This window comes from Chrysemys picta, chromosome 8 (assembly GCF_011386835.1).
Source record: "Chrysemys picta bellii isolate R12L10 chromosome 8, ASM1138683v2, whole genome shotgun sequence".
In the NCBI taxonomy this organism is placed as follows: domain Eukaryota; kingdom Metazoa; phylum Chordata; order Testudines; family Emydidae; genus Chrysemys; species Chrysemys picta.
The window spans coordinates 80,344,798-80,367,065 of NC_088798.1; the positions used below are offsets into that span (position 1 = coordinate 80,344,798).

At 43.0% G+C, this 22,268-nt stretch overlaps 1 protein-coding gene across 12 annotated transcripts in view; it reads right to left on the reverse strand.

Annotated features, from left to right (window-relative positions):
• The window catches only part of SPDL1 (spindle apparatus coiled-coil protein 1), a 61,767-nt gene that overhangs the window by 32,754 nt on the left and 6,745 nt on the right, over window positions 1-22,268 (reverse strand). For 2 of the 12 annotated variants that reach the window (XM_065554862.1, XM_065554856.1), the window contains exons 1-4: window positions 21,733-22,129; window positions 14,748-14,883; window positions 5,554-5,744; window positions 3,571-3,747 (exon numbers count right to left, since the gene is read on the reverse strand). In XM_065554862.1, coding sequence (XP_065410934.1) covers window positions 3,571-3,747; window positions 5,554-5,744; window positions 14,748-14,754 — 375 coding nt within the window. In that variant the 5' untranslated portion in view covers window positions 14,755-14,883; window positions 21,733-22,129. Of the gene's footprint in view, window positions 1-3,570; window positions 3,748-5,553; window positions 5,745-14,732; window positions 14,884-21,732; window positions 22,183-22,268 lie in introns of those variants that run through there. The other 10 variants (XM_065554861.1, XM_065554855.1, XM_065554857.1 and 7 more) reach the window with 6 other exon arrangements.

Genomic DNA, 22,268 nt, shown 5'->3' on the forward strand with positions numbered 1-22,268 from the left:
CGATGTTAAGTTGCTGATCAATTAGGGAACATGCTCATTTAAAGTTGTGAAATGCTCCCTTCTAATGTTTGGCAGCCGCCTGTTTTGTCCATTTCTTGCAGGAAGAGCATCCCGTTGCAGCTAGCTGGTGGGTGGTTAGAACCAGGGAGGACCAGCAGTTCCCCTATCAGCTCCCCACTCCCTTAAGTTCCCTGTGCAGCAGCTGTCCCTCCCCCCACTACCATGTGCTGCTCCTGCCCTCTGCCTTGGAGCTTCTCCCAGAGACTCCTACTTGCTGTATGGGGGGGGGGGGAAGATTAGGGGCACTTATGTCAGGGTGTCTCCCTCACCCCCCTGCACTCCACTTACCCCCATCTTCCATAGAGCAGGGGGAACACAGGATGGAGGGAGGGAGCTTCTAGGCAGTAGCTGCGCGTCTCAGGTCTCAGCAAACTGATTTAATTAACAAGGCAGTGTACTTAAGCCTGGGGTCGGCTACTTAAAGGGGAAATGCGCATTTTTTCTCTCACACACAGGGTGTGCGTCTCTGTCTGCCCTCCCTCCTTTCCTGCTGCCCTGTAGAGTGTTGTGAGAGTTAACCCTTGAGGGCTCAGTCAATCGGTAGTTAATTTAGCAGTAAGGCATTCTCTGGGAAATATCCTACCCTCTGACTCCTCCACCTCAACCAAGCTTCACAATCATCACTGTGTACCAGTATTAAATTGTTTGTTTAAAACTTAGAGAGAGAGAGAGAGAGTGTGTAAGTAAAATTAGATAGACATTTTCCTGGAACTTAACACCCTCATTTACATTAATTCTTATGGGGAAATTGGATTCGCTTAACATCGTTTCGCTTAAAGTTGCATTTTTCATAACTACAATGTTAAGTGAGAAGTTACTGTATTACATTATGTTGATTAAGCTGCTATGCTCCTCGGGCATACATCTCTTAGTGTACCTGTAACCATTAAGCCAGGGCACTAGGACTGCACTTTGTCAACAATAAACCTGGCCCTCACCACCAAACCAAGCACGTGGTCTTTATGAGTAACATCGAGGTCTGCTGAATCAACACGCTGAACCCTCTGCTAGGGCATAATATACTGGTTTTGTAACAGGCTACCATGAAGCCAACCACATTGTTTTGTGACAACATTCTACCTAAATTCCACATTGCCAACAAATAGCTGGCTTGAGTAAACTACAGAACAACATACTTATCTTAAATAGAATCAGCAATATTCATTTAAATATTGCTGATATTTTCCTCCCTCTGAAATTCTACCATAAGCAGCCTTTTGTCTCCAATACTGTTTTATTAAGTACTAACTATTACTTATTTTTAATCAAACTTTCCAGTACAGTAAGTGGTCAGAAGGATTGACGGCTAACTAAACTCTGGAATTTTCAATATAGATACCAAGTACAAGGGAAAAAACTAGCTGCATGCCTGAACCATTCATTTGATTTTTTGAGGGTGATATTGTAGTTATTACTTCAAGAAATAAATTATCGTATATACTCGTTCATTAGCCCGTTCGTTTATAAGCCGACGCCCCAAGATGGTTAGGTAAAAATAACAAAAACTGTATGACCCTTTCATAAGCCAACCCTATATTTCAGGGGCTGGCAAACTTTGGCTCCCGGCCCGTCAGGGTAAGCCGCTGGTGGGTCGGGACGTTTTGTTTACTTGGAGCATCTGCAGGCACGGAGCCCCTCAGCTCCCAGTGTCCGCGGTTTGCTGTTCCCAGACAATGGGAGCTGCGGGAAGTACCATTTCAGAGGGAATGGACATCCACGCGTCCTTCATCCACTGGGCGACCAGACTGATTTCGGGCTTCATAAGATTCTGCCTTTTGTCAACTTCACCACACCTGAGCATATTGATTCACACCACATTTTGCATAGCCTGTCTTTAAAGGGTTTGTTCAGGCAGACATCAGGCGGTGGTAGAACTGAAGTTAAGCCTCCAGGTATTACAGCCAAAGTAGTTTTCATATTTTTGGCCACATTTTTCACATCCATTTTGTGTGCCCTGAACGTGTCCCAAACGAGCACAGCAGGTTTCTTGAAAAGTCTCTTATTCCACAGTTTTTCCAGGCATTCAATAGTCCCACTTTCATCCATCCATCCCTCCCTTTACATGTGCACATACAATGACACCAGCAGGAAATTTCATGTTTTTGGGCAAGGTTTTTCTTTTAAAAAACGACAACAGGAGGGAGCTTTGATCCATTTGCCAAACATGATAAAACCACCGTAAAATGGATTTTTTCATGGCCAGTTGTTTTAATTAAAACTGTTTTTTCACCAACACCAGTTACCGTTTTGTTGTTCGGAAGATCAAATGCCATTGGTGTTTTGTCCATATTTCCTATTTGTGACAGTTCAAATGCATATTCCTTTCGATATTTTATAATAAACCTTTGGAAAGAGTCTATCTTTTCTTCCAGATCTCTCGACCGCTTCTGCGCTATCTTTGTTGGCTGACAAAGACAGAGACCATGACAGTTCATGAAGCAAATACACCAACCCGCTGATGTGACAAACATTAACAGCTTTACTGACTTGTATTTGTCATCTTTCGACATTTGCAGAGCACGCAGACGAATTCCAGTTCTAGTGACAATGTACCCATTTTGTCGACGTTCAACAACCCAATTATTGAGATCTTTCTCTAGCTCAGGAAATGAAGCGCACCTCACTGGGCATTTTTTCTTGCTTCTTGGCATGTCTTTTAGTGTTTTATTTTTTCACCATTCTCTTACTTGCTTCTCATTGATACAGAATTCACGAGCAGCGGCACAATTGTTTGCTTCTGCATATTCAACAACAAAGTTTGAACACTGCAGGATAAGACCTTTTTCTTTTGATTTCACCGTTGTTCATTTTAAATACTAGCATGAAAATAGATTATTATTATTATAGTTATAGATTTTGTAGGACTTTATATAGTAATGTCACCTGCTTTATCACTGTCAAATTATTATTGTTCTTTGTTTATTTCAAAGCAGCCCTGTAAATTGGCATGTCTGTAGGGATAACAGGCTATTTCAATTTTATTAGCGATTCCATCGATTCTGCACATTATATTTTCATATTGGCTCAAGACTTATGAGGTCTGTTTCAAGCCAATCTAATCCACTAAACAAAGCCTTTGCAACTTTAAAAGGCTGCAGTATTAACATCAATAAATGGGTCAGCAAACTTTGGCTCCCAGCCTGTCAGGGTAAGCTGCTGGCGGGACGTTTTGTTTATCTGTAGCATCTGTGCCACTTCCCACAGCTCCCATTGGCTGTGAACAGCGAACCGCAGCCACAGGGAGCTGAGGGGCTCCATGCCTACAGACACTCCAGGTAAACAAAACGATAATGTATTAGATATTCAATTCAATGATTCCATAGAGTTTAAAATCATCAAATTTTGGCGTACACCCGTTTATAAGCTGAATCCCGCTGTTTGTTGAGTCACTTTTTTCCCAAAAATATTCAGCTTATGAACGAGTATATACGATAAGTATTCTTCCAAATCTTGCAAACATTCCTTTATATGCATGTCAGCAACATTTTAGCAATTCATTACATCCCAAACCTTGTCTTTAAGTTGACTGATTTCTTGTCCGTGGATTCTTTCAAGTTGTTCTCGCTGTTTGTCCAGTTGCATATTTTGTTGCTGCTTAAGAGCATCACATTCAAAGCTCAAGCTTTCCAACATTCTATTCTTGAGCTCAACTTCTCTCTGAAGTGAATACTTGTCTTGTTCAAATTTCTGAAAAATAAATGTGATATTGATAAGTCTTTGTATCTTTTTTAAGTGACTCCTCAGGCATCGGTTTATTTTAATGCATTTAGACTCGAGATCCAAGACCAACTAATTACTAGGATTTCTAACTCCAGCTGACCTGTCTTTTTCAAAAGTCATCAATTGCTTCATGAAGATTTTCATATCTGTCTTACAGGAAACAGCTATCCACCCAGAATGTTTGTAATTTATTTGGTAGTTCTCATGTTGCTCTAATGCTCCAGGCAGACTGCAGAGTCCTCCACCCCTGTTGTCCCATGTACTTAAGTTTGTGTTAGTATTTGGGCAGGTCAGTCATGAACCATCTTGTGACATCACCATCCAACTAACGTGAAAAGCATGACCACAACATGAAGTAGTTGAATATGTTAGCATTTAACAGTCATTTAAAATGTTAGCTTACGTGTTATGTTTCGGCTATTAAGGAAGAAAAAAATTATTCAAATGGTTACTCACTGTTGAACAACTTGATCTGAAAGTCAGGAAGACATATGACAAAATAGATGCAAGTCCCATTTATCATTCCAGCTTTCAGTTCGAAGAACCATCTCAGTGGTTTATTACAAGACTTCCAAAATAGTGTGCTAGCTAACTATAAAGGAGAGCTTGAGTTTCCTACATTTTATGCTTTCATTCAGCTGGAAATTTGGAAAAAGATATTCCAAGGAGAGGATTGTATAAAAGCCTAAACCAATGGACTCTAATGAGACAATGGCAAAACCACCACTCTAGAATAGACGAATATAACTTGGCACAATTTGATTGAAATCTAGAGATATCAGAAAAGGTCAATTTCAACTGACAAAAAAAAAAAAAAAGTATCCATCAGTAACAGTTGGCACAAGCACAACCTCCCACCTACAGGGATCATGTGTCACCTGTGGCAGCAGAGAACTCTCTGCAGCCCTGCTGTCACATGAGTCAGGGAGCAAAGCTGTAACAGTGGATCTGCAGAGGGCTCCCTGCACAGCTCCAAGATTGTTGATGCTGGATTCCTGCAGGCACAAGGTGCAGGAATCACTGCAATCCTGCTCTGTCCTGCCACAGACCCCAGCCAGGGCCACAAGAAAAAAGAATAGTGCCTGGCAGGTGGGGAGGCCACCCCACTGCCAAGTGGTGCCTGCCTGTGGACAGCAGGGTGACCTTCCCTGTGGCCAGGGGATCATCATCTTCCTCACAGTCCACAGCCTTCTCTGCGCCCGCAGAAATTAGGTGTCACCAGCCCTGCAGCAGTGCAAGGAGCCCTCTGCAGCCCTGCTGTCACAGCCCAACTCTCTCACCAGGTGGAAAAGCCGGGGTCCTCTGCTCCTCTCCACCAGGACTGCAACCTTCCACACAACTTGTGCCTGCAGGGATCCAGTACCATTAGCTCAGCAGCCAGAGGGAGCTCTCCGCAGCCCTGCTGTAACAGCCATGCTCACTCACTCACCAACCAGAAGTGCAGGACTGACCCCAGGCACAAAGTGTTCAGCAGCAAGGTGGCCTCCCCACACATCCAGGGTCTTGTCCTCCTCACAACCCTGGCTATAGGTCTCTGCTCTGCCAGCGGCACACAGTGTCTCCCACAAGACACCTTGTGCTCAAGTGTCTTGCGTTTGTCTGCCACACTGGGAGCCCCATCCCGCTTTCAGAGCTGCACTAACCGTCCCCTGCTTAAAATTGCCCACAACTGTAAAAATTAAAGTAGTTTAAAATCATAAAAGTGTTAAAAATGATATTGAAGTTACAAAATATATATATATATATTCTGCCAAATCCAACATGAAAGTTCACCTCGGTTTTGGTGCTCAATTCACTCCGTAGCTCATCTAACTGATTCTGCATCTCATTTTGTTGCTCCAGTATATGCAAGCCATATTGTGCTGCCTTTCTCCGCTCATCTTCTGCTTCCTTCAGCTGGCGACGAAGATTAGAAACTGCCTCCGTCTCCATTTTATTTTCTCCCTCCAGCTTCTTTTGGAAGTCTGCACATACAAGATGAGCAAACAAATTTAGAGTCAACATAAAAACAAAGCTCAATATAAAAACCTAGTTTGTAGTATATAATTCCTATTCAACATTCAAGTATGATGTATGGTCTTAGGCCTGGTCTACATTAGGACTTTAATTCGGATTTAGCAGCATTAAATCGAATTAACCCTGCACCCGTCCACACAACGAAGCCATTTATTTCGAAATAAAGGGCTCTTAAAATCCATTTCTGTACTCCACCCCGACGAGCAGAGTAGAGCCAAAATCGATATTGTCATTTCGAATTAGGGTTAGCGTGGCCGCAATTCGATGGTATTGGCCTCTGGGAGCTATCCCATAGGGCACCATTGTGACCGCTCTGGACAGCGATCTGAACTTGGATGCACTGGCCAGGTAGACAGGAAAAGCCCTGCAAACATTTGAATTTTATTTCCTGTTTGCCCAGCGTGGAGAGCTCAGGTAACTATGCATGCCGATAATCGAAAAAGAGCACCAGCATGGACCGTACAGGAGGTACTGGATCTGATCGCTATATGGGGAGAACAGGAGTACTTGTGGCACCTTAGAGACTAACAAATTTATTAGAGCATAAGCTTTCGTGGACTACAGCCCACTTCTTCGGATGCATGCATCCGAAGAAGTGGGCTGTAGTCCACGAAAGCTTATGCTCTAATAAATTTGTTAGTCTCTAAGGTGCCACAAGTACTCCTGTTCTTTTTGCGGATACAGACTAACACGGCTGCTACTCTGAAACCTGTCATTATATATGGGGAGAGGATTCAGTGCTAGCAGAACTGCGTTCGAAAAGACGAAATGCCAAAACTTTTGAAAAAAGTCTCCAAGGGCATGATGGAGAGAGGCCACAATAGGGACTCAGATCAGTGCCACGTGAAAGTCAAGGAGCTCAGATAAGTCTATCAAAAAACAAAGGAGGCAAACAGTCGCTCCTGGACAGAGCCACGGACATGCTGCTTTTAGGCCGAGCTGCATGCAGTTCTAGTGGGGGCCGCCGCCACTACTACCCCACCTCTGACCGTGGATTCCGAGGCGAGGGTAATCTCATCAGCTACACCTGAGGATTCTGCGGACGGGGAAAAGGAGGAGGAGGAGGAAGAGGACGAGCTTGCGGAGAGCACCCAGCACTCCGTTCTCCCCAACAGCCAGGATCTTTTTCCTCAGCCTGACTGAAGTACCCTCCCAAGGCAGTATCCAAGACCATGACCCCATGGAAGGGGGTCCTCAGGTGAGTTTACCTTTTAAAATATAAAACTTGTTTTAAAAGCAAGCGTTTTTTAATGATTACTTTGCCCTGAGGACTTGGAATGCATTCGCGGCCAGTACAGCTACTGGAAAAGTCTGTTAACGTGTCTGGGGATGGAGTGGAAATCCTCCAGGGACATCTCCATGAAGCTCTCCTGGAGGTACTCCAAAAGCCTTGCCACAAGATTTCTGGGCAGTGCAGCCTTATTCCGTCCTCCGTGGTAGGACACTTGACCACGCCATGCTAGTAACAAGTAATGTGGTATCATTGCATGACAAAGCCTGGCAGCATATGGTCCTGGTGTTTGCTGGCATTCAAGCAACATCTGTTCTTTATCTCACAGTGTAATCCTCAGGAGAGTGATATCGCTCATAGTAACCTGGTTGAAATACGGGAATTTAATTAAGGGGACAGAGGTGGCCATTCCTACTGGGCTGTTTGCCTGTGGCTGAAAAGAAATCCTTTCCTGCAGTTAGCCAAGCGCCGGCGGGGGGGGGGGGGGGGGGGAAGAAGAGGGGAACTGGCCCTGAGCTTTTCGCTTTTGGCTAGCAGGGATCTTCCCTGATACCAGCCACACGGTGGGGGGGGGGGGGGGGAGGGATAAAGCAATCATCAAGAGAATTGGATGGGGGGGGTGTTAGTTTGTTTTCTGCTGCTGCAGGTTAACAGGAAAACCGCAGCACTCAACAGGCTTTGCTTGGTATGTGGGAAAGGAGGGCACAGAAGCGAAAAGACAATGGCTTACCACGGCCGCACGCAAGCAGAATTCTGTTGCCCGGACCTGCGTCTGTGATCTCTAGCAGCAAAGCCACAGGCACTCAATATTAAGAGGCAAAATGTGACCTTGCACAGAAATCACATGTGCTATGTACTGTGAATAGTGTTGGTCACCGTGAAAGAGTATAAGCATTATTCTGTAAAATGTATCTTTTTAAAAAATTCTCTCCTTTTTTCCCTCCCTCCTGCAGCTGCAAATTTTTCAAGCCTCCCTCCTCCATCCCGAAGTCTATCTCAGATAAGGCGTCAGAAAAAGACGACGCGAGACAAGATGTTTGCGGAAATCATGGAATCAACCTGCAGTGAAAGAGCTCATCTGAATGAGTGGAAGGACACGGTTTAAAAGTATAGGAAAGATGTCAGTGAAGGTGAGGATAGGAGGGACCAACGTGAGGACAGGAGGGACGCTCGCGATGAGAGGTGGCGGCAGGAAGATCAGAGGGGGCAGGATGCAACGCTGGGGCTGCTGCGTGAGCAAACAGACATGCTCTGGCGTCTGGTGGAGCTTCAGGAACGGCAGCAGGATAACAGAGTGCTGCTACAGACCCCGTGTAACCCCCCTCCCCCAGACGTGTAAGAACACGGGGGGGAGGCTCTGCACACCCTCCCATTCCACCCAGTGGACAGCCCAAGCAAAAGGCTGTCATTTTTTTAAACCTTTTTTTAGTGGCCTTTTCCTTCCCACCGATCCTCCTCCCAACTCCACCCGGGTTCTCTCCCTCTTTTTATAATCAATTAATAAAGAATAAATGATTTTTAAACGATAGTGACTATTTCCTTTGAAAGCAAGCTGGGGGAAGGGGGAGGATGGGTTCCTTACAGAGAATGAGTCAATAAAGGGGGCCGGTTTTCATGAAGGAGAAACAAACAGAAATTTCACACTGTAGCCTGGCCAGTCATGAAACTTGTTTTCAAAGCTTCTCTGATGCGCAGCACTTCCTGGTGTGCTCTTCTAATTGCCCTCGTGTCTGGCTGCGCGTAATCAGCCGCCAGGCGATTTGCCTCAGGCTCCCACCATACCATAAAAGTCTCCCCCTTACTTTCACAGAGATTGTGGAGCACACAGCAAGCAGCAATAACAATGGGGATATTGGTTTGGCTGAGGTCTAAGCCAGTCAGTAACGATCGCCAGCGACCTTTTAAACGGCCAAATGCACATTCTACCACCATTCTGCACTTGTTCAGCATGTAGTTCAACAGCTCCTGACTCCTGTCCAGGCTGCCTGTGTATGGCTTCATGAGCCATGGCATTAAGGGGTAGGCTGGGTCCCCAAGGATAACTATAGGCATTTCAATATCCCCAACGGTTATTTTCTGGTCCGGAAGCAAGTCCCTTCTGCAGCCGTTTAAACAGAGTAGTGTTCCTGAAGACGCGAGCATCATGAACCCTTCCCGGCCAGCCCACGTTGATGTTGGTGAAACGTTCCTTGTGATCCACCCGTGCTTGCAGCACCATTGAAAAGTACCCCTTGCGGTTTATGTACTGGGTACCCTGGTGGTCCGGTGCCAAGATAGGGATATGGGTTCCATCTACCGCCCCACCACAGTTAGGGAATCCCATTGCAGCAAAGCCATCCACTATGACCTGCACATTTTTCAGAGTCACTACCTTTCATAGCAGCAGTTCAGTGATTGCTTTGGCTACTTGCATCACAGCAGCCCCCACAGTAGATTTGCCCACTCCAAATTGATTCCCGACTGACCGGTAGCTGTCTGGCGTTGCAAGCTTCCACAGGGCTATCGCCACTCGCTTCTCAACTGTGAGGGCTGCTCTCATCTTGGTATTCTAGCGCGTCAGGGCAGGGGAAAGAAAGTCAAAGTTCCATGAAAGTGCCCTTACACATGCAAAAGTTTCACAGCCACTGGGAATCATCCCACACCTGCAACACTATGCAGTCCCACCAGTCTGTGCTTGTTTCCCAAGCCCAGAATCAGCGTTCCACGGCTAGAACCTGCCCCATTAACAACATGATCTCCAAAGCACCGGGGCCCGCGGTTTGAGAGAATTCTGTGTCCATGTCTATGTCCTCATCATTCTTGTCGCTGTGCTGCCGTCGCCACCTCCTCCTCCTCTCCTCGTTTTTCTGGTCCTGGTTCAGCATAAACTGCACGAGAACACGAGAGCTGTTTACAATGTTCATGACTGCTGTCTTGAGCTGAGCGGGCTCCATGCTTGCGTTGTATGGAGTCTGCAGTGTTCACCCAGGAAAAAAGGCGCAAAATGGTTGTCTGCCGTTGCTTTCATGGAGGGAGGGGTGAGGCTGTACCCAGAACCACCTGCGACAACATTTTTTGCCCCATCAGGCACTGGGATCTCAACCCAGAATTCCAATGGGCGGGGGAGACTGCAGGAACTATGGGATAACTACCCACATTGCAACGCTCTGGAAATCGACGCTAGCCCCAGTACATGGATGCACACCGCCGAATTAATGTGCTTAGAGTAGCTGCATACATTCGACTTTATACAATCTGTTTACAAAATTCGAATTCTGTAAATTTGGATTAATCCCGTAGTGTAGACATACCCTTTGTGTAGTGGATTTTGAAGAATAAAATTAAAGAACAGACACTGCTCATTTAAGAAAGTAAAAACCAAGATAAACATTTCCACTTTGTAACACTGGGACAGCCAGCCTCAAGTAAAATAAAATGCAGTGACAATACTCTGCAAGTGCTACTTAAAAGCTGGCAAACTATTTAATCAGTTGAAGGGGATAAAACAAATAAAATAGCTAAATCCTCAGGTTCAGAAGTTGTGTAGCCAACATGAACTGGGAACTAGCAAGCAGGCTTTGAAGCTTATTGCTCTTCTGGAGCAGCCAATTATTTAAAAAATTCTGATAAGAAATCAGACCATATTTTAGCAGACAAGTCTGCTAATGCTGTTTCTTCCACCTGGGATATGAATACAAATTATTTTCTAGTCTTGCACTAACAAATGAAGATTCCACAATTACATTGCTGATGACGCTCGTTACAAAATGATGTTTTTATTAAATTTGTAACTGAACTCTTTAGGGGAGAACTGTATGCCTCTGCTCATTGCGCGATCTATTTCATGTTATAGAAGTCTCGGATGACAATCCAGCACATATTCGATTTAAGAACACTTTCTCTGCAGATTTGACAAAACACAAAGAAGGTACCAATGTGAGATGTGGACTGAAGAACTTGGGGATCTAAAGGTGGAGTAAGCCTGGAATTACTTCAAGTCAAAGTTGCAGAAACTATCAGAAGTCTGCATCCCAAGAAAGGGGAAAAAATTCATAGGCAGGAGTTGTAGACCAAGCTGGATGAGCAAGCATCTCAGAGAGGTGATTAGGAAAAAGCAGAAAGCCTACAAGGAATGGAAGATGGGAGTGATCAGCAAGGAAAGCTACCTTATTGAGGTCAGAACATATAGGGATAAAGTTAGAAAGGCCAAAAGCCATATAGAGTTGGACTTTGCAAAGGGAATTAAAAACAATAGTAAAAGGTTCTATAGCCATATAAATAAGAAGAAAACTAAGAAAGAAGAAGTGGATAATCTAGGCATGGCCCAATATCTAAACAAATACTTTGCCTCAGTCTTTAATGAGGCTAATGAGGAGCTTAGGGATAACGGTAGGATGTCAAATAGGAATGAGGATATGGAGATAGATATTACCACATCCGAGGTAGAAGCCAAACTCAAACAACTTAATGGGATGAAATCAGGGGGCCAAGATAATCTTCATCCAAGAATATTAAAGGAACTGGCACATGAAATTGCAATCCCATTAGCAAGAATTTTTAATGAATCTAAACTCGGGGATTGTACCAAATGACTGGAGAATTGCTAACGTATTTCCTATCTTTAAGAAAGGGGAAAAAAGTGATCCGGGCAACTACAAGCCTGTCAGTTTGACATCTGTAGTATGCAAGGTCTTGGAAAAAAATTTGAAGGAAAAAGTAGTCAAGGACATTGAGGTCAATGGTAATTGGGACAAAATACAACATGGTTTCACAAAAGGTAGATTGTGCCAAACCAACCTGATCTCCTTCTTTAAGAAGGTAACAGATTTTTTTTAGACAAAGGAAATGCAGTGGATCTAATTTACCTCTGTCATAACTATAAAGGGAAGGATAACAGCTGCCCTGTGTACAGTACTATAAACTCCCTCCTGGCCAGAGACTCCAAAATCCTTTTCCCTGTAAAGGGTTAAGAAGCTCAGGTAACCTGGCTGGCATCTGACCTAAAGGACCAATAAGGGGACAAGATACTTTCAAATCGGGGGGGGGGGGGGGGGGAGGCTTTTGTTTGTGTTCTTTGTTTGTGAGAGTGTTCGCTCTCGGGACTGAGAGGGACCAGACATCAATCCAGGTTCTCCACATCTTTCTAAACAAGTCTCTCCTATTTCAAACTTGTAAGTAAATAGCCAGGCAAGGCGTCTTAGTTTTCCCTTGTTTTCTCAACTTGTAAATGTACCTTTTACTAGAGTGTTTATCTTTGTTTGCTGTACTTTGAACCTAAGACTAGAGGGGAGTCCTCTGAGCTCTTTAAGTTTGATTACCCTGTAAGGTTAATTTCCATACTGATTTTACAGAGATGATTTTTACCTTTTTCTTTAATTAAAAGCCTTCCTTTTAAGAACCTGATTGATTTTTCCTTGTTTTTAGATCCAAGGGGGTTGGATCTGTATTCACCAGGAGTTGGTGGGAGGAAGGAGGGGGAATGGTTAATTTCTCCTTGTTTTAGATCCAAGGGGGGGTTGGAACTGTATTCACCAGGAGTTGGTGGGAGGAAGGAGGGGGAATGGTTAATTTCTCCTTGTTTTAGATCCAAGGGGGGTTGGAACTGTATTCACCAGGAGTTGGTGGGAGGAAGGAGGGGGAATGGTTAATTTCTCCTTGTTTTAGATCCAAGGGGGGGTTGGAACTGTATTCACCAGGAGTTGGTGGGAGGAAGGAGGGGGAATGGTTAATTTCTCCTTGTTTTAAAATCCAAGGGGTTTGGATCTGTATTCACCAGGGAATTGGTGAAAGGTTTCTCAAGGCTACCCAGGGAAGGAAACTAGCCTTGGGATGGTGGCAGCGGACCAGGGCTAAGCTGGTAGTTAAGCTTAGAAGTTTTCATGCAGGCCCCTACATTTGTACCCTAAAGTTCAAAGTGGGGATACAGCCTTGACAACCTCGATTTCAGTAAGGCATTTGATACGGTTCCACATGGGGAATTATTAGCTAAATTGGAAAAGATGGGGATCAATATGAAAACTAAGGTGGATAAGGAACTGGTTAAAGGGGAGACAACAACGGGTCACACTGAAAGGTGAATTGTCAGGCTGGAGGGAGGTTACTAGTGGAGTTCCTCAGGGATCAGTTTTGGGACCAATCTTATTTAATCTTTTTATTACTGACCTTGGCACAAAAAGTGGGAGTGTGCTAATAAAGTCTGCAGATGGCACAAAGCTGGGAGGTATTGCCAATACAGAGAAGGACTGGGATATCATACAGGAAGATCTGGATGACCTTGTAAATTGGAGTAATAGTAATAGGATGAAATTTAATAGTGAAAAGTGCAAGGTCATGCATTTAGGGATTAACAACAAGAACTATTGTTATAAGCTGAGGAGGCATCAGTTGGCAATAACAGAGGAGGAGAAGGACCTCGGAGTATTGGTTGATCACAGGAGGACTATGAGCCGCCAATGTGATATGGCCGTGAAAAAGGCTAATGCGGTCTTAGGATGCATCAGGCGAGGTATTTCCAGTAGAGACAAGGAGGTGTTAGTACCGTTATACAAGGCACTGGTGAGACCTCATCTGGAATACCGTGTGCAGTTCTGGTCTCCCATGTTTAAGAAGGATGAATTCAAACTGAAACAGGTTCAGAGAAGGGCTAGTAGGATGATCCGAGGAATGGAAAACCTGTCTTATGAAAGGAGACTCAAAGAGCTTGGCTTGTTTAGCCTAACCAAAAGAAGGCTGAGGAGAGATATGATTGCTCTCTATAAATATATCAGAGAAATAAATACCAGGGAGGGAGAGGAATTATTTAAGCTCAGTACCAAAGTGGACACAAGAACAAATGGATATAAACTGGCTATCAGGAAGTTGACTTGAAATTAGATGAAGGTTTCTAACCATCAGAGGAGTGAAGTTCTGGAACAGGCTTCCAAGGGGAGTAGTGGGGGCAAAAGACATATCTAGCTTCAAGACTAAGCTTGGTAAGTTTATGGAGGAGCTGGTATAATGGGATAGCCTAATTTTGGCAATTAATTTGTCTTTGACAACTAGCGGTAAATATGCCCAATGGCTTGTGATGGGATGTTAGATGGGGTGGGATCTGAGTTACCACAGAGAATTCTTTCCTGGGTGTCTGGCTGGTCAGTCTTGCCCACATGCTGATGGCCATATTTGGGGTCGGGAAGGAATTTTCCTCCAGGGCAGATTGGCAAAAACCCTGGGGGTTTTTCGCCTTCCTCTGCAGCGTGGGGCTCGGGTCACTTGCTGGAAGATTCTCTGCACCTTGAAGTCTTTAAACCATGATTTGAGGAGTGGGTGGGTGAGATTCTGTGGCTTGCATTGTGCAGGAGGTCAGACTAGATGATCATAACGGTTCCTTCTGACCTTAAAGTCTATGATTTCTAAAGATAACTACAGGACTCCACCCAAGGTTTAAGAACCTGAAGTGCCTTTCAAAATCTGAGAGGTATGAGGTGTGGAACATGCTGTCAGAAGTCTTAAAAGATCAACAGTCCGATCTGGAAACTATAGAATCCAATCCATCAAAAAACAAAACAGAAACAAAAACAAAAACAAAAACCAACTTTATGTTGGTAGCATCTGACTCAGATGATGAAAATGAACATGTGTCGGCCGCACTGCTTTGGATTGTTATCAAGCAGATCCCATCAGCAAGGAAGCACATCCTCTGAAATGGTGATTGAAGCATGAAGGGACATACAAATATTTAGCATACCTGGCATGTAAATACCTTGCATCGCTGTCTACAACCGTGCCACGTGAATGCCGGTTCTCATTTTCAAGAGACGTCGTAAATAAGCAGCAGGTATCATCTCCCGTAAATGTAAACAATCTTAGAGAAGTAGGACTGAATGGACCTGTAGGCTCTAAAGTTTTCCATTGTTTTGTGTTTGAGTGAAGTTATGTAAAAAAAAAATTCTATATTTGTAAATTGCACTTTCACAATAAAGAGATTGCATTACAGTACTTGTGTGAGGTGAACTGAAAAATACTATTTTTCTTTTTACAGTGCAAATATTTAATATAAAGCAGGCACTGTACACTTTGTACTCCGTGTTTAACTGAAATCAATATATTTGAAATCAAAAATATTTAAATAAATGTTCTATTTTTAATCTTGCGATTATTTTAATCTCACAATTAATCATAATTAATTGTTTGACAGCCCTAGTTCTAACCATGTTTCATCTTGTACAGGCATGGTAGAAACCCAACCCCTCTAACCTTTGGAGGTGTTGAACTTTCATCTACATAATAAATTCAGATAGAAAGCTTTTGCTATAGTTAAGTCAAACTAAAAAAATTACTCTGTACATATTCAGTTTCCATTCCACGAGTCCATTACCTTAAATCCGTTTTCTAGCACCAACTTTTGCCATGCTTTTATTACATTTAATTTTTCTGACATGTTAATGACAAACTTGTGCCTAGTGGCAAGTTTACATTTTCAATATTATAGTTATTAGTTAAGCATTGAAGTGCAAACCTTTTCTAATATTCTGTTTGACATTCATACTGCAATTTAAGTCCAACTAAAGAAACGTAACCTTCGAGTTTATTTCATTTTTTTCACAAGTAGATTCGTTTGAATGAACACCTCATAACTCAGAGCAAATACTGTCTGTGAAGGCCAGAGAAGAGTATCTGGGTTAATACTTAATACTATTATTCAGTGGCTTTGTTTTGTAAGATAGAAGAGAAAGGCATACAAATTAAGAGCCAAGTCATGCTGTTAATGAGATACTGTAAATCATGCCAAACTTCACATTTAGTCTATCTACAGTGTTTCCTACTGTGCATACCATCCAGTTAGTGTAGAGACCAAAGTCATAACAGACAGGGCAAGAAATAATATTAAGAACAGCACTGCTGCCAGATTAACTGCTAGTTTCAGGGCATTTTATGTTAGAAGTGTTTCTCCTCTGAAAGCTTACTAAAATGGCACAATAAGGTTGCATAATTATCTCCCAATTATGATTTCTATAAATTAATATTAACTTAGTCACAAACTCAGCCTGGGATCAAACTGTTCTAATTTTAGATGATACTGGAATATTAAATCCCACAATCATATTTTAAGGCCAGAAGGGACCATTATGATAACCTCACCTGGCCTGCCTAATACAGGCCATAGAACATCAACCAAAAATTTCTGCATTTAGCAGATTAGATGCTATAGGCAGAAGTTTTCTAGAAAGAAGCAGACCCAAAGTCCAGTATCCTGTCTTCCGACAGTGGCCAATGCCTAGTCCCCAAAGGGAATAAACAGAACAGGTAATCATCAAGTGATCCATCCAGTCACCCATTCCCAGCTTCTGGCAAACAGAGGCTAGGGACACCATCCCTGCCCATCATATCTAATAGCCATTGATGGCCCTATCCTCCATGAATTAATTAGTTCTTTTGTTATAGTCTTGGCCCTCTTCCCACACACCAGAAAGCGTCAAGCAACTTCTGAATTAGAGACACACAGGGATTGAAGATATTACTAGAAAAATTGGGAGAACAAGTTTTCCCCAAACCCTCAATATGGTGCTGGTGTCTGGAGTTGAGATAATATTCAACTACAGAACAAAGACCCCAAGGTGCTGATGCTAGCCTTTCGGGGGAAAGGGAGAGGAAGAAATAAATAAATAAATAAAACCACTAGATGGGTTTTCATGATTCCAAGATCAGAAGGGACCAACCACTGTGACCACCTAGTCTCTGTTATAACACAGGCCCTAGAACTTCCCTGTAATAATTCCTGTTTGTACTAGAGAATCTTTTAGAAAAAGGTTCAATCTTGATTAAAAAAAAAAATTTACCAGAGATAGAGAATACACCACAACCTTGGGTAAGTTGCTCCTACTGTTGATTACTTAAAATTTTATGTATATTTCCCGTTTGAATTTCTCAAGCTTCTATTTCTATACCTTTGTCTGCTGGACTGGAGAGCTGATTATTAAATATATGTCCCCCACCTATGTATTTACAGATTGAACAGGTCACCCCTTTAACCTTCTCTTTGTTAAGCAAAACAGACTGAGCTCCTTGAGTGTCACTATATTTAAAGTCATGTTTTCTAATTATTTCAGTATTTGCATGGCTCTTCTCCCTGTCCAATTTATCAACTTCCTCCTTGAACTGTGGATCCCAGAACTGGGTACTTTATTCCAGCAGTGGTCTCACCAGTGCCAAATACAAAGGTAAAATCATCTCCCCACTCCTAATTTGAGATTCCCCTCTTTATACCTTTAAGGATCACATTAGGCCTTTTTGGCACTGCATTGTACTGGGAGCTCATGTTCAGCTGATCATAACCTGCAAATCTTTTTCAGTCACAGCTTCCCAGGATAGTTCCCCATTCTGTGATTATAGCTTATCTTTGTTCTTGGATGTGAACATTTTTATTTAGCCATATTAAAATTCATATTGTTGGCTTGCACCAAGCTTACCAAGAGATCCTAACAGCAAAGGGGACTGGTCACTGATACAGCACAATTTACCACACCCCTAATTTCTGTGTCACCTGTAAACTATCTGTGATTATTTTTTTCTTCGGGTTATTGATACAAATGTTCAATAGCATAGGGCCAGGAACCCATCCCTGCTAGAAACACAGCTGGAGAAGACTCAGAACCATAGGGAGTTCTGGGAAGGAGAGGAATAGAAGAGTTTTGGCTTTTTTTTTTTTTTTTTTTTTTTTTTTTTTAAAAGAAAACACAGTGGATCCAGTTTAGCTTCAGGAACAATAAAGGTCAAAGCAAGCTGACTGAGGAGCAAGCAGATGAGAGAGGCTCCATGGTTAGGACGACAAGTAATGTATTGCAGGAGGACACTGGACATCGTTAGAAAACTGACCCTAGCCCAAAGAAAGCTCAGGAGTGATGAGGAAACTGAGGCAGGAAAAGGTGTGTAGAGTTTCGTTTTGTATAGCCCGCCATAGTTCTCGTGCAGTTAAATAAAGACCAACAACGGCTAGGAATCCTGTGCAAAGTCTGTGTATAAGTTGTGTTAGACCTATCACTTGTCCTCAAAGAGTTTATCTGTGGATTCAGAATGCCCACATGACTAGAGTTGTGAAAGAGTGTGTGTTTAAGCTATTGGGGAGGGGAGAGTAAGCACTACCAGGGGCTAGGCAGTTATAACTTGGGGTCTTAACTGTCAAGAATGGGTGCTAAACAGAAGACCTGCATCCTGAAAGTATGGCCAGGGACCCCAAGATAAGATCTATGCGTGGACTCTGTTCAGACTCTGCTTAAAGCACAGGGGATCTAGTGGTTGGTTCCCTCACAGCAATCTGCAGAGTCCCCAAGAGACAGAGTTCAACTACATATGAAGACATCTGTCACAGATATTTCAGTATGCCTTTGCTATTCCACACACTAATTTTTTGCTTCTTTACTATGTTGGCATTCAATTCAGATTTATTCAAACCATAGGGTATTTAAATACCCTATGGAGGTTCTTAGTCATATCTCTCTACTACCAAAAATAAAAGATTGTGTTCTCCAGGTAGAAAACCAGAAAAGCTTGGGAAATTCTGAACTGAGACCCGATTACTAATTACAGTACATCATTGGATGGTTAAAACTTAAGTTCAACATACAGAAGATGCAATATAAAATAGTTCAGACTAAATACACACACTTCAGCTCCATTGGATCTAGCCCAATATGTTTAAAATAGAGAGACCACCACCAACGGTTCATTCTTGAAGAAACTGTCCAAATTGATGCCTTTTGGGCATAGTTCATTTTGTAATTAAATGTTTCAGCCAGGTTACTCAAGACTTTCAATTCTTTATACTGTTGCATGATGCCACTTAAAACTACAGACCTGTCAGTCTTTAAGATTAAACTAACAATTTGAGACAAAGGCTTAATCCTAGACCCTAATTCTACCAACACTTATGCATGCAAGTAGTTCCAGTGTTTCTATTGAAGTTAATTATGTCCATATGTGGTATCAGGTACTGGGTGTATTTTACTCTACTCGATGCTGCTAAATACTGTATAAACATTTATGGTATGGTGGAGTGGTATGAATAGTTGGAGTAGAGTGAATGAGAACAAATTGAATTATTTCTAAAAGGGTTCATGTATTTAGTCTACTTATCTACTGAGTCTGAGGCTTATTCTTAATTGCTTTTGAAAACATAGGCTAACCTGATAAGAGAAACATATGGTTAACAGGTTAAGTACAGCATAATCATTTGGAAGAGCATCACAAGTTGACATACCAAGAATTAACTACTAACAGTTGACTCAAGTTTACAAATGAAATGCCATTTGTTTTTATACATCTTGTACCATAAATAACAAGTATTCTGGCCTTCAGTCCATTTTGTAATAAGACATTAAAACCCTAATTGAGGCTTACAGCTGCTCCTCACCACTACACACACGCACAAAAAAACCCACCAGCCATATCAAAATCTAGCTCACAAGCAAACCCTCACCACTTTCCTGAAGTACATACCAGCCACTGTTAAGCACCTGGAAATATAGCAATTGCAAGCTCAGATCACTGGGTTCATCTAGTCCAGTATCCTGTTCTTTAGAGTGGTCAGTACCAAAGCTTTGTATAGGAAAGGGATCGGCAACCTTTCAGAAGTAGTGTGCTGAGTCTTCATTTATTCACTCTAATTTAAGGTTTCACGTGCCAGTAATACAGTTTAACGTTTTTAGAAGGTCTCTTTCAATAAGTCTAGAATATATAACTAAACTATTGTTGAATGTAAAGTAAATAAGGTTTTAAAAATGTTTAAGAAGCTTCATTTAAAATTAAATTAAAATGCAGAGCCCCCCGGACCGCTAGCCAGGACCCGGGCAGTGTGAGTGCCACTGAAAATCAGCTCGTGTGTTGCCTTCGGCACATGTGCCATAGGTTGCCTACCCCTGGTATAGGAATTGTGAAAAATTTCAGTTGTCTGTTACGGAATAACCTATCCGTACATAGTTTCTTCCTAACCCCTATATCAGTGTCCTCAGACCATAAGCCAGTCTCTGCTGAGGCTTTTGTCCCTCTAAACTAGTGGTTCTCAACCTTTCTAGACTACTGTATCCCTTTCAGGAGTCTGATTTGTCTTGCGTACCATCAACTTGCTTAAAAACTACTTGCTTACAAAAAATCAGACATAAAAACACAAGTGTCACAGCACGCCATTACTGAAAAATTGCTTACTTCCTCATTTGTACCATATAATTATAAAATAAATCAATGTACCCCTAGAATAGGGGTGGGCAAACTTTCTGGCCCAAGGGCCACATTGGAGTTGCAAAATTGTATGGAGAGCCGGGTAGGAAAGGCTCAAACAGCCCAGCCCCCGCCCCCATCCAACCCCTCCCACTTCTCACACCCCTCAGAATCCCCCACCCAAGCCCCCATGCTCCTTGTCCCCTAACCACCCCCTCCCAGGACCACTGCCCCTAACCACCCCCGGGATCCCATCCCCTATCCAATCCCCTGCTCCCAGTCCTCTGACTGTTCTGAACCCTATCCACACCCCCGCTCCTTAACAGGTCCCCCAGGACCCTACCCCTATCCAAACCCCCCCCATTCCCCATCCCCTATCCAAACCCCGCCCCCTGACAGCCCCCCCCTCCGGGACTCCCATGCTTATCCAACCCTCTCCCAGTCCCCCAATCCGTGACCGCCCCCCAGAACCTCCGCCCCATCCAACTGCCCCCTGCTCCCGTCCCGACTGCCCCCCCAAAACCTCCCACCCCTTATCCAATCCCCCGGCTCCCTTTCCATGGCTGCAGGGCAGGAGGGACAGCGGGGGAGGGGCCAGGGGCTAGCCTCCCCAGCCAGGAGCTCAAGGGCCAGGCAGGACAGTCCCGTGGGCCGGATGTGGCCCGCGGGCCATAGTTTGCCCACCTCTGCCCTAGAAGACCACTGCATACTCCACGGGTACACGTACCCCTGGTTGAGAACCACTGCTCTAAACAATTATTTTTAAACACCTAATTTAACTGATGGCATTGCTGTTGATAAACATGTCATTCTTCTTTTGCATTCTACCAAGATGCTGGTCTCAATCTGGTGGCAGCAAGTTCTACAAGTTTTGTCTTAAAAAAGGTTTCCTTGTATTAGGTTAAAATTAGCTGCCTTTCCATTTTACTATATCCCCTTCTTCTTGCATTTTTTTTCCCCCATACAAGTACCTACTTAAGCCACAGATCCTCCTCTGAAATAAATACCATTTTACAGCACAAAAATTGAGGTAGAGAAATTAGATTACCACAGTGAGTGTGGGCAGAACTGGAAACAGAATCCAGGACTCCTTATCTTTTCCTTTATGATCAGCATATCATCTTAACATGTGTTTTGTCACCAAATTTGGCATTTATAACCTCTACATCTGGCCAGACAAGAAGGACTCTAAAATGTAAGATTTTTATATCATGTTACCTTGGTAGTTAAAACTCTAGATTCTTCACGGCTCATAAAAGAAGGACTAACTAGGAATAGTGATACTAGTGATATTAAGAAGCATTGATATTGTGTCAGTAATATCAGACCAGATTTTATACTCATGCACAGGATCATTTTTCCCACTGCCTTGTTCAATGTTAGTAAATGAACTATGACTAACAGCATGTAGTGTGGATTTATAAAGGAAAAAAATACAAAGTCAATTTGAAATTACCCCAGAAATACATTCTTATCCTACTTTAATCAAAAAGTTTGTTTTTTAGAAATGGTTGAGAAAAACATTTCTAACTCACCTTTACGAGTCCATTAAACTATTCAGATTTTATCCTCAATGTACATCTTTTATTTAAATTTATATGAACAAAGTTTCTGCCCATAGCTGAAGCTGGTCATATCAGACTATTCTCCACACTCCTTTCAGGTCTGTTGCTGCCTTTTGAAAATGCAAATCAGATTAAGACCCCATGGAAATGCAAATCCCATTCAAATCCCATTTGAGGCAGCTGTCAGCTAGTACAGGGACAGCAAAACCACACAAGGCTGCCAAGGGACAGAGATTCTCTGTAACCAGCACCAGTCAGTAAAAAAACAGGAAGCTACATCCCTGGCTCTGCTCTACTCCTAACACAAACAATCTGCAAATTTCAACCTGACTCTGATACACTTCCCCTTCCTTAATTCCCTCCCTCTGAGGATCTCAAAGGATAACCAGCAAACAAAACCTAGTAGACCCCAAAGAAAATTAAGAGGGAGGGAAGAGAAGATTCTAAAATATTTCAGGCCAACATCTTCATGAAAGGCTCAGTTGCCATAACATTCACTGCTGGGA